This window comes from Lithobates pipiens, unplaced genomic scaffold (genome assembly GCF_037356315.1).
Source record: "Lithobates pipiens isolate NorthernLeopardFrog02 unplaced genomic scaffold, aLitPip1_a1.2 Scaffold_19, whole genome shotgun sequence".
NCBI classification, from domain to species: Eukaryota; Metazoa; Chordata; class Amphibia; order Anura; family Ranidae; genus Lithobates; species Lithobates pipiens.
The window spans coordinates 33575270-33588526 of record NW_027507764.1 but is presented as its reverse complement, the minus strand read 5'-3'; the positions used below and the strand labels follow the sequence as shown (position 1 = coordinate 33588526).

At 45.4% G+C, this 13257-nt stretch overlaps 1 protein-coding gene across 1 annotated transcript in view; it reads left to right on the top strand.

Annotated features, from left to right (window-relative positions):
- WNT3A (Wnt family member 3A) overlaps positions 1-10758 on the top strand; it is a 174556-nt gene extending 163798 nt beyond the window's left edge. The window contains 4 exon segments of the mRNA XM_077490602.1: positions 3641-3724; positions 3727-3756; positions 3759-3904; positions 9320-10758. Coding sequence (XP_077346728.1) covers positions 3641-3724; positions 3727-3756; positions 3759-3904; positions 9320-9799 — 740 coding nt within the window. The 3' untranslated portion in view covers positions 9800-10758.
- Positions 10759-13257: the final 2499 nt, after the last annotated feature.

The following is a 13257-nucleotide window of genomic DNA, read 5'->3' as shown; positions in this document are numbered from 1 at the left end:
CTGCAGCATATTTGGCAAGCACCGAATCCCAGTATATATAAAATAATACGCAAAAGTGGTTGGAGGGAAGCTTCAGAATGGCAAACGATGTTTTTATTACAAATCAAGTGAGCAGACTGCAGCTCCTCGTTTTGAAGCATAGCTCCCAACTGTCCCTGATTTCGAAGGGACTGTCCCTGATTTGTCCCTCATTTTGGTCTGATCCTCATAGTTGTATATAAAATGCACTTTTTATCTTTCAAAAAAAGTGTTTCCCAGCGCTAAACCTTTCATCCGATTTCTATATGTCTGCATTTGTAAATTTTAAAAAGCCGATATAAAGGAATAGCAGTGGTAAAAAAAAAAAAAGCCCTTGTGGATTTAATTAACCTTTTTTTTTTTTTTGGGTTAATTCTCCTTTAAGGGGGTGTGACAGGGGGCGTGTCCTATGCCTGCATACATTTGCTAGTAGGTGTCCCTCATTCCCATCTTAAAATGTTGGCAGGTATGTTTAAGGACCTACAGCAAAATGGAAGGGTCCACTTGTCGGAAGGATCAGAGGGGTGCATGGTTAGGCTGCAGCAAGGGGGGGGGGGGGGAGGGGGAAATTATAATTAGGCCGCCTAGAGACTTCCATGGGTGGAGTTACAGAATTGGAAGCGCTGGATTAGGTGTTCCCAAAACACAGAGTTACGCAACCGGAGGATCTGACACAGATGGAGTTTGATAAAAAAAGATACCCCCCCCCCACTCTGCCCATCGGACACAATTACAGTTGATGACTTTGCCCACCCCCCCGGAGTTCCCCTTTAGCCCATTTCACCCTAAGCCCATTGGCCGCATGCCTTTTCGAGAGTTGGCGTTTTTTCTTCTTCTTCTTTCCAGCAGTTGTTATCGGTGGATCTGTGCCCGGGATTAAGTGTATTACACAGTTATGTTCTACTTGGCTGCAGCCGAAATGCGGCACACACCCTTTCTGTGCCGGAGGGCCTGGGCGCAGGGCAGGAGGGGGGGGGGGGTAAAACATGAGCATCGTCTCCCTTTGATGGCCTGCAAGTTCCGATCTGTCCTCCTCCTCCTCGGCATACCGTCACACCGGCTGTCAGAGCTTTCTCCCCGCCACCGTGAAAAGGGGGTTTGAGATTCCTGGCAAGGGATTCCGGTCTGATAAGTTCATTAGCGGCAGCCGCCCCGGTGGATTTGTCGGGGGGGGGGGGTAACGATGATATGGGGTCACGTCAGGGTATGCTGTATATATTTAGCACAATTATCTAAGGGCTATTTTTGAACTCCTTGGGGGGGCGGAATGGAAGCTTTCATTGTACCTCAAGAGCTACAAAAGATATAAATCCAATATTTGCAAACCCAGATATTACATTGTAAAAGTATCGACACTGACATGATCCGGGGGGGTATAGGCAGCCCTGCTGTACTGGCCCAGGCCCTATTGGGTCAGTTGGGGCGGGGCAACAAGGCTTCCACCAACCAGAACTCCCTCCATCTTGCAGTGCAGCTCTGAAGAAGATTGACCGCCAGTGCCGGGACAAGGTCACCTAGAGCCCAGGGCGGACATGGCAAATTGTCTGTCAGCAAATACCCCCCCCCCCAAACAAAAAGGAGCACCATTCTGCATGCTTTTCCCCTAAGCAAAAATCACCCCTCCTCCCAGTACAAAGATGCTCCCCCTGCTGAAATCACCCCTCCCAGCACAAATCTTTACCCCACCCACCCCATTCCCTTCTAGCGAAAAAAACTCAAATGTCCCCTCCAAGCACAACCCCCCCCCTCCCCCACTCCAAATCCCCCTCTTCTAGCATAGATACCCCTCCCCCAATGGAGAAATAATCCCCCCCACACAAATACAACCCAAGAATCCCTACTAGCACAAATCCCCCCCCCCAAATTCCCCCTTCCAGCATAAATTCCCCCCCTTCCCCATATCCCCCAACCTAGCAATAATCCCCCCCCCACAAATTTAATCCCCCAAGCACAATTCTCCCCCACACTTCAAATTCCCCCTTCCAGCATAAATTCCCATCCCCCAACGCAGCAATAATCCCCCCATACACACACACCAATAACCCCCCAATCATCCCTACTAGCACAAATACCCCCCCCCCCTCCAAATCCTCCTTTTCCAGCATAAATTCCCCTCCCCCAACCCAGCAATAATCCCCCTACACAAATACAACTTAAGAATCCCTACTAGCACAAATCCCCCCTCCCCCACTCCAAATATCCCTCTCTTCTAGCATCAATTACCCTTCCCCCAATTCCCCAACCTAGCAATAATCCCCCCGCCACACACTCCAAATCCCCATTCCAGCATAAATTCCCATTCCATACACAATTACCCCACACACAAATACCCCCCTCCCATCATCCCCCAAACCCCCCTCTTCCAGCATAAATTCCCCTATTCCGCTCCCCCAACCTAGCAATAACCCCCCCCCCCCCCTCCACAAATGTAATTTCCCCACCAAGCACAAATCCTCCCCTCACACTCCAAATTCCCCTTTCCAGCATAAATTCCCATTCCACGCACAAATACCCCACCCCCATCATCCCTACTAGCACAACCCCCCCAATCCCCCCAGCATAAATTCCCCTCACCCAACCTAGCAATTACCTCCCCGCAAATGTAATTCCCCCAAGCACAAATCCTCCCCCCACACTCCAAATTCCCCCCCCTCCAGCATAAAATTCCCCTCCCTCATTCACTCCAACGTAGCAATATCCCCCCTCCCCACACACAAATACCCCCCAATCCGCCCTACTAGCATAAATCCCCCCCCCTCCCAAATCCCCCTCTTCCAGCATAAATTCCCTTCCCCCCACAAATTGAATTTCCCCTCCAAGCACAGATCAGCCCCCCCCCCCTCCAAATTCCCCCTCTTCCAGCATGAATTCCCCACCCCCAATCCCCCAACATAGCAATAATCTCCCCCCTGGGAAGGTGGGTAGGGGGTGGAACCAAGGAATGGTGCTCGGAGGTGGGTAGGGGGCGGAGTCAAGGGGTGTCTCAGAAGGGAGGAGTTCCTGCACCTATTCTGTGAGAAAAAAATCCTGGATTAGACTGCAACATTGTAACCATAGGCGGGCGCACAGGGTGTGCCAGATGTGTCTGGGAGGGTAGCCACTGGTGCAGCTTCAGGGGTCGCAGGGGTCTCAATGGCAACCCCACATTTAAACTGTATACATACATGAATGTGATTGAGCTTTGGGGGTGCACACCTATGATTGTAACTTTGTAGCAAGTCAGAAGAACCATGAACTGCACAGCCACCAAGATTTATATGATTGTGTATCTTGTGTCCAGGAAGTAGATAGTGACCCTGGATGATGCCTGATCAAAGATGGCTCCATCCTTCTGGAGAGAAAAGCAGATTGTCAGGCAGTCTCTAAAAGGAAAGACTATATCTGATATTAAATCCACTTTAAGTGATATACAATCAGTCATCATGTCGCATGATGCAAATGTGTAGATTGTGATGGTTTAATGTATGGTAATGAGCGCGACGATTACGTAATCTAATAATGATACCGAGCACAGTCATTAGCGGAGGTTTCACAGTTCCAGACCGGGCGCACCCATAAGCATGTAACTTTCACGGAAATGGTTGCCCAAGAATCTAACCCTTATCATTTTGTATCTCCGCAGCCACCAGGGAGTCGGCCTTCGTTCACGCCATCGCCTCGGCCGGAGTGGCGTTCGCCGTAACCCGGGCCTGCGCGGAGGGCTCGGCCACCTCTGCGGCTGCGACAACCATCACAAGGGCCCCCCGGGGAAGGCTGGAAGTGGGGGGGCTGCAGCGAAGACATGGATTTCGGCAGCATGGTGTCTCGGGAGTTCGCCGACGCCCGCGAGAACAGACCGGATGCCCGATCCGCCATGAACAGGCACAACAACGAGGCCGGGAGAACGGTAAGTTGTTTAGTCCTCGGCATTGTTATATTGTATTATAATGTATAATATAATTATAATAGTATAATAATATATAATATAAAACATATAACACTTAGTATAATAATATAATTAATATATTGTTGTCATCCTTAAAGTAGACCAGATGAGCACTCATCTCAATACACTAGAGCAGTGGTCTCCAAACTGCAGCCCGGGGGCCTGATGTGGCCCTTTGCTTACCATTATCTGGCCCTTGGGGCAATATTCTACCAACTGACACCAATGATGGGGCACCATTCCCCCTACTGCTACTGACACCATCAATGAGAGTAGTACTCTCCTCATTGATATCAACAATGGGTCACTATTTCTCTCATTTAAAAAAATGATGGGGCACTGATGCCATTTCTACTCTCACTGGGCATAGTTTGCCCCCCCTAAAGCCTGAACGACAGTAACCTGGCCCTTTGCTTAGAAAGTTTGGAGACCCCCACGCTAGAGAAAAAAAAGCACCTGTGCAGGAAAGAGGTTAGCCTGACTGTCCCTGGCCTGTCCCTTTCACTTATTGGATTTATTGGATTTCAGTTCTTTCAATCATGAAGGTGTAGCGCTACCACCGCAGGAGCCGATTAGTATGACGGGCCCCCTGTTTGTTGCTACAACTCTTTAACCCACTCGGTCCCCACCAACACACCTGGTTATTCAAACCTGTGTATCTGAAGCATTAATATTCTATCACTCTATACTAGCGCACCAGAAACAGACCACAAGCAACTTAACTTTCAGCAATAGCTACCCAAAAAGTTTTCTTGAGCGCACTCTATACATACAGCCCCAATAGTGGGTGGGTGTGTGCGTTACTGGCAAAGGGGTACGCCCGGAGATGACTGGGAAGTATTTGGTGCCTGAATATCAGTGTTGGTTGGCTTTCGTTGGGGCCCTTTTGTCAGTGGTGCACATGCAACTGTCTCTTGAAGACCTACATAAGGAGTGGCCGATGGGCTGTTAAACAGGGGGCAGTCTCAGAAAGCAGTAACTGTGGGTGGGAAGAGGGTTAAAATCTGTAGCACCTCTCACCAGTCTGGGCATGCGACAGGTCTGGTTCCACATGCTTGGCGGTCAATCGCCCCAGCAGTCTCAGTCCTTGTGATCGGCTCCTCGAGATCAGGTCCTCCCTGGCTGTGAACTCAAATGGAAAGACAGGTCTCCCAGCTCTAGTCCAAGGTCGTAATGACCCCTTATAGTTCAGTCTCTCGACTCACACAGTGCACAGACCCCTCTGTTTTGCACTGTTCCCTTCCCAGCACTGGTCCCCCAATCAAAGTTCTGGTCCTTCTTCCTCTATATATACAGGGGATTGTGGGAAGAGAAGTCCAATACCCAATGACTTGTATTAGGCAGTGTTGCTGTAGGACTGCATTTCCCAGAATCCTCAATGCCTGCATAGCAAGCCCTCTCCCCGCCTCTGATTGGTTAGAAGCTCTCCTGCTCTCTGATTGGTTTCTCACCGCCATGAGAAGGAAGGGGGGGGGGGGACCAGGGGCGAGCAAATAACACAGCTCACAGCACAGCCAGGAGTGAGAAAGGAGAAAACTGGGTGCATTACTCTCCCTCGGTCACTGTATAGCGAGGGGGTGATAAATGGTGGATTTTCTCACTGAGCCCGCTCTGCCTCCCAACCACAGCCACTCTGCCCTGGGCAGCAGCAGTGACACTGGGTGGAGACAAGCGGGAGGGTTATAAACTGTTTCAGGTTTTTTTTGCCAACTGTTTATAACCCTCCCACTTGTCTGTGTCTCATTGGGGAGATTTCCATTCACTTCCTGTCTCATAGCCAAGACAGGAAGTGAGAGGAAATCCCTTCAAAGTGAGGGATCCATGGTTACAATTGGTCTATCATCCCCACAAGAAGATTTCCCCTCTATTTCTTTTCTGGGGACAATCCGAAATTCAGGTTATTCTTTCACTTTTTATATTCAATGATAATGGTGCATAGAACAAATAGGGGGCATAGACAGCCATAAAAACCTGACAGACTTTCTAATCCCTCTCCAGACTATTCAAAACTAAAAGTAAAGTTTTGCCTTTAGTTATAATATTCCTCCCACTGACACCAACAAAGGGGCACTATTCCTCTCACTGACACAAATGATGGGGTACTATTCCTCCCACTGACACAAATGATGGGGCACTATTCCCCTCACTAACACAAATGATGGGGCACTATTCCCCTCACTAACACAAATGATGGGGTACTATTCCTCCCACTGACACCAATGATGGGGCAATATTAAGCACACTAAAACCAATGATGGGGTGCTATTCCTCCCACTGATACCAATGATGGGGCACTATTCCTCACACTGACACCAATGATGGAGTACTATTCCTTACACTGATACCAATGATGGGGCACTATTCCTCCCACTGATACCAATGATGGGGCACTATTCCTCCCACTGATGCCAATGATGGGGTACTATTCCTCCCACTGATACCAATTATGGGGCACTATTCCTCCCACTGATACCAATGATGGGGCACTATTCCTCCCACTGACACCAATGATGGGGCAATATTAAGCACACTAAAACCAATGATGGGGCACTATTCCTCCCACTGATACCAATGATGGGGCACTATTCCTCACACTGACACCAATGATGGAGTACTATTCCTTACACTGATACCAATGACGGGGCACTATTCCTCCCACTGATACCAATGATGGGGCACTATTCCTCCCACTGACACCAATGATGGGGCAATATTAAGCACACTAAAACCAATGATGGGGCACTATTCCTCCCACTGATACCAATGATGGGGCACTATTCCTCCCACTGATACCAATGATGGGGTACTATTCCTCCCACTGATACCAATTATGGGGCACTATTCCTCCAACTGACATCAATGATAGAGTACTATTCTTCACACTGATAACAATGATGGGGCATTATTCCCCCCCCCCCCCCACTTACACCAATGATGGGACACTATTCCTTCCATTGATTCCAATGATGGGGTTCTATTTCTCCTACTCACGCCAATGTTGGGATAGAAAGGATGAACCACCGCTCCAAAGTAATCCTCGAGGACTGAAGCTCTGTCTCCTATTGATGAGCCCCAGGTGCTGACCATTACACACACACTGAGCAAACAAGCAGGACAAAACTCTGGATAGCCGCACACTGGAAAAAGACTTGAAATCCCATCTTTAATTAAAACAACGTGGGTCACATCAAAACAAAATCAAAAAATCCACAGCAAAAGAATAACAGGGTACAGGAAAATGTTGACGCGTTTCGCACCGTAATCAGTGCTTACTCATAGCTAACCATCTTTCAAGCAAATATCAAATATAAAGCATAAAACATAAAAAGAGGCAAGGCATATCACATGATTGAAAGATTGAAGGCAATTACATACAGCTGAATCGCACTTGCAATTAGATCTTAGCATGTGCTGCCAAGCAGTGGCAATACTCAAGAAAACTCAAAAGAAAGCAAAAATATTTTTTTTTTAACCAAAATGTAACTCTTAGTGAAAATAGAAATGATGTAAAAGATGCTGCAGGCATACACCACCTTATACAGGTGTGTATGTCTGTATGAAATAAGTGAGATAAGTGAAAAAATGGACCAATAGGCCCTAGAAAGTGAAATGAAAATATTCCATTTTATCCAAGATGAAAAATGATTAAATCCCGTGCAAGAAAAAGAGCAAAAATAAAATAAAAAATTTAGAGGTGGAGGATATAGACTTAATGATAAAAAAATCAAACACATACACAGAGGGACCCGTGGAAACGTTAAATATATGTATAAATAACACAGGTGCCGCATGTATAATCAGTATATTTCTATTTCTCCTACTCACACCAATGATGGGATACTATTTCTTCCATTGACAACAACGATGGGACACTATTTTACCCACTGACACCAATGATGGGGCTCTATTCCTTCCATTGACATCAATGATGAGGTACTATTCCATTGACACTAATAATGGGATACTATTCCTCATACTGACACCAATGTTGGGGCACTATTCCTTCTATAGACACCAATGGTGGGATACTATTCCTTCCATTGACACCAATAATGGGATACTATTCCTCATACTGACACCAATGATGGGGCACTATTCCTTCTATAGACACCAATGGTGGGGTACTGTTCCTCCCACTGATACCAATGATGGGGTACTATCCCCCCCCCACTGACACCAATGATGGAGTACTATTCCTCACACTGATACCAATGATGGGGCACTATTCCTCCCACTGACACCAATTATGGGGCAGTATTCCTCCAACTGACATCAATAATGAAGCCCTATTCCTCCCACTGACACCAATGATAGAGTACTATTCCTCACACTGATAACAATGATGGAGCATTATTCCCCCCACTTACACCAACGATGGTACACTATTCCTTCCATTGATTCCAATGATGGGGCACTATTCCTTCCATTGACATCAATGATGAGGTACTATTCCATTGACACTAATAATGGGATACTATTCCTCATACTGACACCAATGTTGGGGCACTATTCTTCCCACTGACACCAATGATGGGGCACTATTCCTTCTATAGACACCAATGGTGGGGTACTGTTCCTCCCACTGATACCAATGATGGGGTACTATCCCCCCCACTGACACCAATGATGGAGTACTATTCCTCACACTGATACCAATGATGGGGCACTATTCCTCCCAGTGATACCAATGATGAGGCACTATTCCTCCCACTGACACCAATTATGGGGCACTATTCCTCCAACTGACATCAATAATGAAGCCCTATTCCTCCCACTGACACCAATGATAGAGTACTATTCCTCACACTGATAACAATGATGGAGCATTATTCCCCCCACTTACACCAACGATGGTACACTATTCCTTCCATTGATTCCAATGATGGGGCACTATTCCTTCCATTGACACAAATAATGGGGTTCTATTTCTCCTACTCACGCCAATGATGGGATACTATTTCTTCCATTGACACCAACGATGGGACACTATTCTACCCACTGACACCAATGACGGGGCACTATTCCTTCCATTGACATCAATGATGAGGTACTATTCGTTCCATTGACACCAATAATGGGATACTATTCCTCATACTGACACCAATGTTGGGACACTATTCTTCCCACTGACACCAATGATGGGGCACTATTCCTTCTATAGACACCAATGGTGGGGTACTGTTCCTCCCACTGATACCAACGATGGGGCTCTATTCCTTCCAGTGATACCAACAATGGGCCCTTATTCCTATTAATAAGATCATTAAAAAGTTTTGGCTTTTTCGATACACTGTAACCAAATGTTGTTGATGCTTTTTTTTTTTACTGGCAAAGCTCAAGGTTATACATTAGTTTGTTCTTTTCTGTTTCCCATAGTCTATCATGGACCACAGACACCTGAAATGTAAATGCCACGGACTCTCTGGAAGCTGCGAGGTGAAGACGTGCTGGTGGTCGCAGCCAGACTTTAGAATGATCGGCGACTATCTGAAGGACAAGTACGACAGCGCTTCCGAAATGGTGGTGGAGAAGCACAGAGAGTCTCGCGGTTGGGTCGAAACTCTAAGACCGAAATATACTTTTTTCAAGCCGCCTACAGAGAGGGACCTCATCTACTACGAGAGCTCGCCCAACTTTTGCGAACCCAACCCAGAGACCGGATCGTTCGGAACTCGAGATAGGATATGCAACGTGAGCTCTCACGGAATTGACGGGTGCGACCTGTTGTGCTGCGGACGAGGACACAACACGAGGACTGAGAAAAGGAAAGAAAAATGTCACTGCATCTTCCACTGGTGCTGCTACGTCAGCTGCCAAGAGTGCGTAAGGGTGTATGATGTCCATACATGCAAATAAGCAGCCATTTTTCGTGGCAAGACTTTCTTCCAAAAAACACAAACTTAAGTCTGTTTTTCCAGGCTTGGCTCAGTGAGTCCTTTTCGATATTACAAAAAAAAGCAAAAAAACTTGAGACTGCTTGACTAGTAAAAGTCTAACAGCATCTTGGAAACCCCCAAGATTCTCCTTGAAAGTAGCCTACTACTTAGTCTGAAATTTCTTGAAGCACACCGCTGTTTCCGTATTATTGGTTTGATGGCCAAGTTTTGTAGTCAAATGTGATTCTGCAAAAAAAAAAAAAAGAGAAAAAAAAGACCAACTATTCATGTTCGCTGTTAAGGTTCCACTGCTGATGTCTGAAATTGTTTAATATCGTGTCACCTCTCAAATGTAACCAATTGATACAACATTCCAAGTCAATTTTTTTTTTCGAATTGACGAAAAACTTCCATGTCTTTCTTGTATGTTGGTAGAGAATTAGCCAGTCATTTTAACACGTCTGCAACAAAATATAGTCATGTCATGACTTACCGTGGCAATAATGTTACGCCAATGGCCCACTAGTTCCTCTAATTTTTTTTTAGCACCATCCTAATTTTTACTCTTTAAGTACACTATATTGTTAAAAGTATTGTGGGCGCCTGCCTTTACATGCACATGAACTTTAATGGCATCGGCGTCTTAGTGCATTGGGCTCAATATTGAGTTGGCCCACCCTTCCAATATTGAGCTATAACAGCTTTAACTCTTTTGGGAAGGCTGTCTACAAGGTTTAGGAGTGTGTCTATAGGAATGTTTGACCATTCTTCCAGAGGTCAAGCTCTGATGTTGGGGCGAGAAGGCCTGGCAGTCTCAGCTCTAGTTCATTCCAAAGGTCTATCGGGCTAAAGGTCTATCGGGTTAAGGTCAGGATTCCTCCACCTCAAACTCGCTCATCCATGTCTTTATGGAACTTTGTGCACTGGTCCAAATCATTTGGTGGGGGGGGGGGGGGGGTTATGGTGTGGGGTTATTTTTCAGGGATTGAGCTTGGCCCCTTAGTTCCAGTGAAGGGAACTCTTAAGGCGTCAGCATACCAAGACATTTTTGACAATTTCGTACTCCCAACTTTTTGGGAACAGTTTGGGTGACCGCCCCCTCCTGTTCCAACATGACACAGAGCAAGGTCCATAAAGACATGGATGAGCGAGTTTGGGATGGAGGAACTTATCTGACCTCAAGCAGATAAAACAACTTTGGGATGAATTTGAGCAGAGACTGTGATCCAGGCCATCTTGTCCAACATCAGTGCCTGACCTCATAAAATGCGCTTCTAGAAGAATGGTCAAACATTCCCATAGACACACTCCTAAACCTTGTGGACGGCTTTCCCAGAAGAGCTGAAGCTGTTGTGGCTGCAAAGGGTGGGCCAACTCAATATTGACCACTTCAAAGACTGGGATGCCAATAAACTTCATGTATGTGTAAAGGCAGGTGTCCCAATACTTTTGACAATACAGTGTAAGTAGCCTGGTTAACATAAAGGGTCATAGCTAAATATGGTGCAACAGGTTGGGGTATGAGTGGGACTAGCCAACAATGGGAATGTTTTCTGAGAAAGACAACATAGCAGTCTTATATGGGGACAGTGCACTTAACATATTTGCCCAACTTTCATAAAACTGGAACAAAGGTTTAAACCAGAATAAGCCATTATTTAAAAACCATGTGTCTTGACTACTGAAAATCATCTTAATATATACTGTATGCTATGTATTTTTTTGTGTTTGTGCCCAACTACTTATTGTGCTCTACTTGACAGTCTCTGGCTACTTACTGTTGCTTTCTGCATAGGTATAGTTAACAGTTCCATCTTTCCTTACTTGTGAATCATGTGAATAAGCCAGTTCATCCTGCTTTAAAATTTTACCCAAATTTTATCTTTTTGCAAAAAGTTCAACAGCTCAAGGAGAGATACTTTGTTGCCTTGGCCGTAACTCAAGGGAATTAAAAACTCCCTAGTCGAACATTTGGCTGGAATGCAGAAAGCACTAATCAAAAATCAATTCTTCTTCCTTCAAAATGCTGCTATCCACCAGTAGAACTATACAACTATAAATGTTTTCTTTCTATGAAAGAAATTGTTGAGATGCTAGTTTTTTTTTTTTTTTTTTTTTTTTTTTTTTTTTTTAAAGAAAAAAAGATGTGAAGTTTTGTACTAATAATTCTTCTGATAATTTTTGCAGTCTTAATCTTATTACAAAACAGGGAGTGAGAGGTGATGGGTCACATAGGGACCAAGAACCACGGAAGTCTTAAAAACACCTGTACATAGAATTGTTGTGCCCAGATACAGAGACGACTTAAATGGGAAGGTCATTTCATGTCTTGAGGATAATGCTTGAATAATTGAGAACAGAAAAAATGAGATGCAGTAGATAACGCTATATGTACCTTCAGAGACCAGAAAAATAGAAACTCTTGTTGAGAACCATGTCTTCATGGTGGTAGGGACCCTACTACTTGAGCCATACGTTCATCCCAAAGGTGCTATGTAACATTATAGTCAGAGGTGTAACTAGAACCTTCGGGGTCCTGGTGCAAGAACCCATGAAGGGCACCTTTGATTCCCAGCCAGGACCCTTCTCTCCGGGCCTAGGGTCCTTCCCACTGATCCTTGGGCCCTTTGCTTCTGTCGTGGCACCCTTTATTACGGTCCTGCAGTGGGCCCCCCTCCTGCCATTTTGGAGCCTGCAATGGCAGAACTCCAGGGCCTGACTTTGCGACCCTGGTAGTTCCTCAACTGATTATAGTACTGTATTTGCAACTTCCAAACATTTAGTTTCAAGTGCTAGTTTCTTTGGTCCTCTTTATATGCTTTGATGGCTTACCATAGATGGGAAAGGTCTCCTGTGTGTTCCTTTTCAGTTTCTACTATATATAGCCAAGACATTTTTATTGATCATGGACTTAAATTTTGTACTGTGGTGTGGCCATATATCATTACGGTGCAAGCCACCAGACATCGCACCCAACTATCCACCAAGGGGCATGCTCCCTTCTTGGCTCCTTCACCCTACAAAATAAATCTCTGATCTTGATAATGTTCGGTGCTTCCAATCCTTAATGGCAGTTGCATTCATGATTTGCCACATTTTAGTCTCATTTTTTGGCCCACACAAATCAAATATAGAAATAACTTCCTCAAAAAATTCAAACCAGCAGATCGGAGAACAAAAAGTGTGCAGATCGGAGAACAAAAAGCACCACACCCCACCAAAAGAAATTCTCTGTACCAAAATAGTAAAAACCGCAAAAAATCTTAAAACATACCTCCAAATGCCATCATCACTAGATCCCTGATATGCCCAATATTAGAAAACAGAAGAGGCCTCAGAGAACCCTCAGAAAACATACCTCCAAATCTCCAAATGCCATCATCACTAGATCCCTGATATGCCCAATATTAGAAAACAGAAGAGGCCTCAGAGAACCCT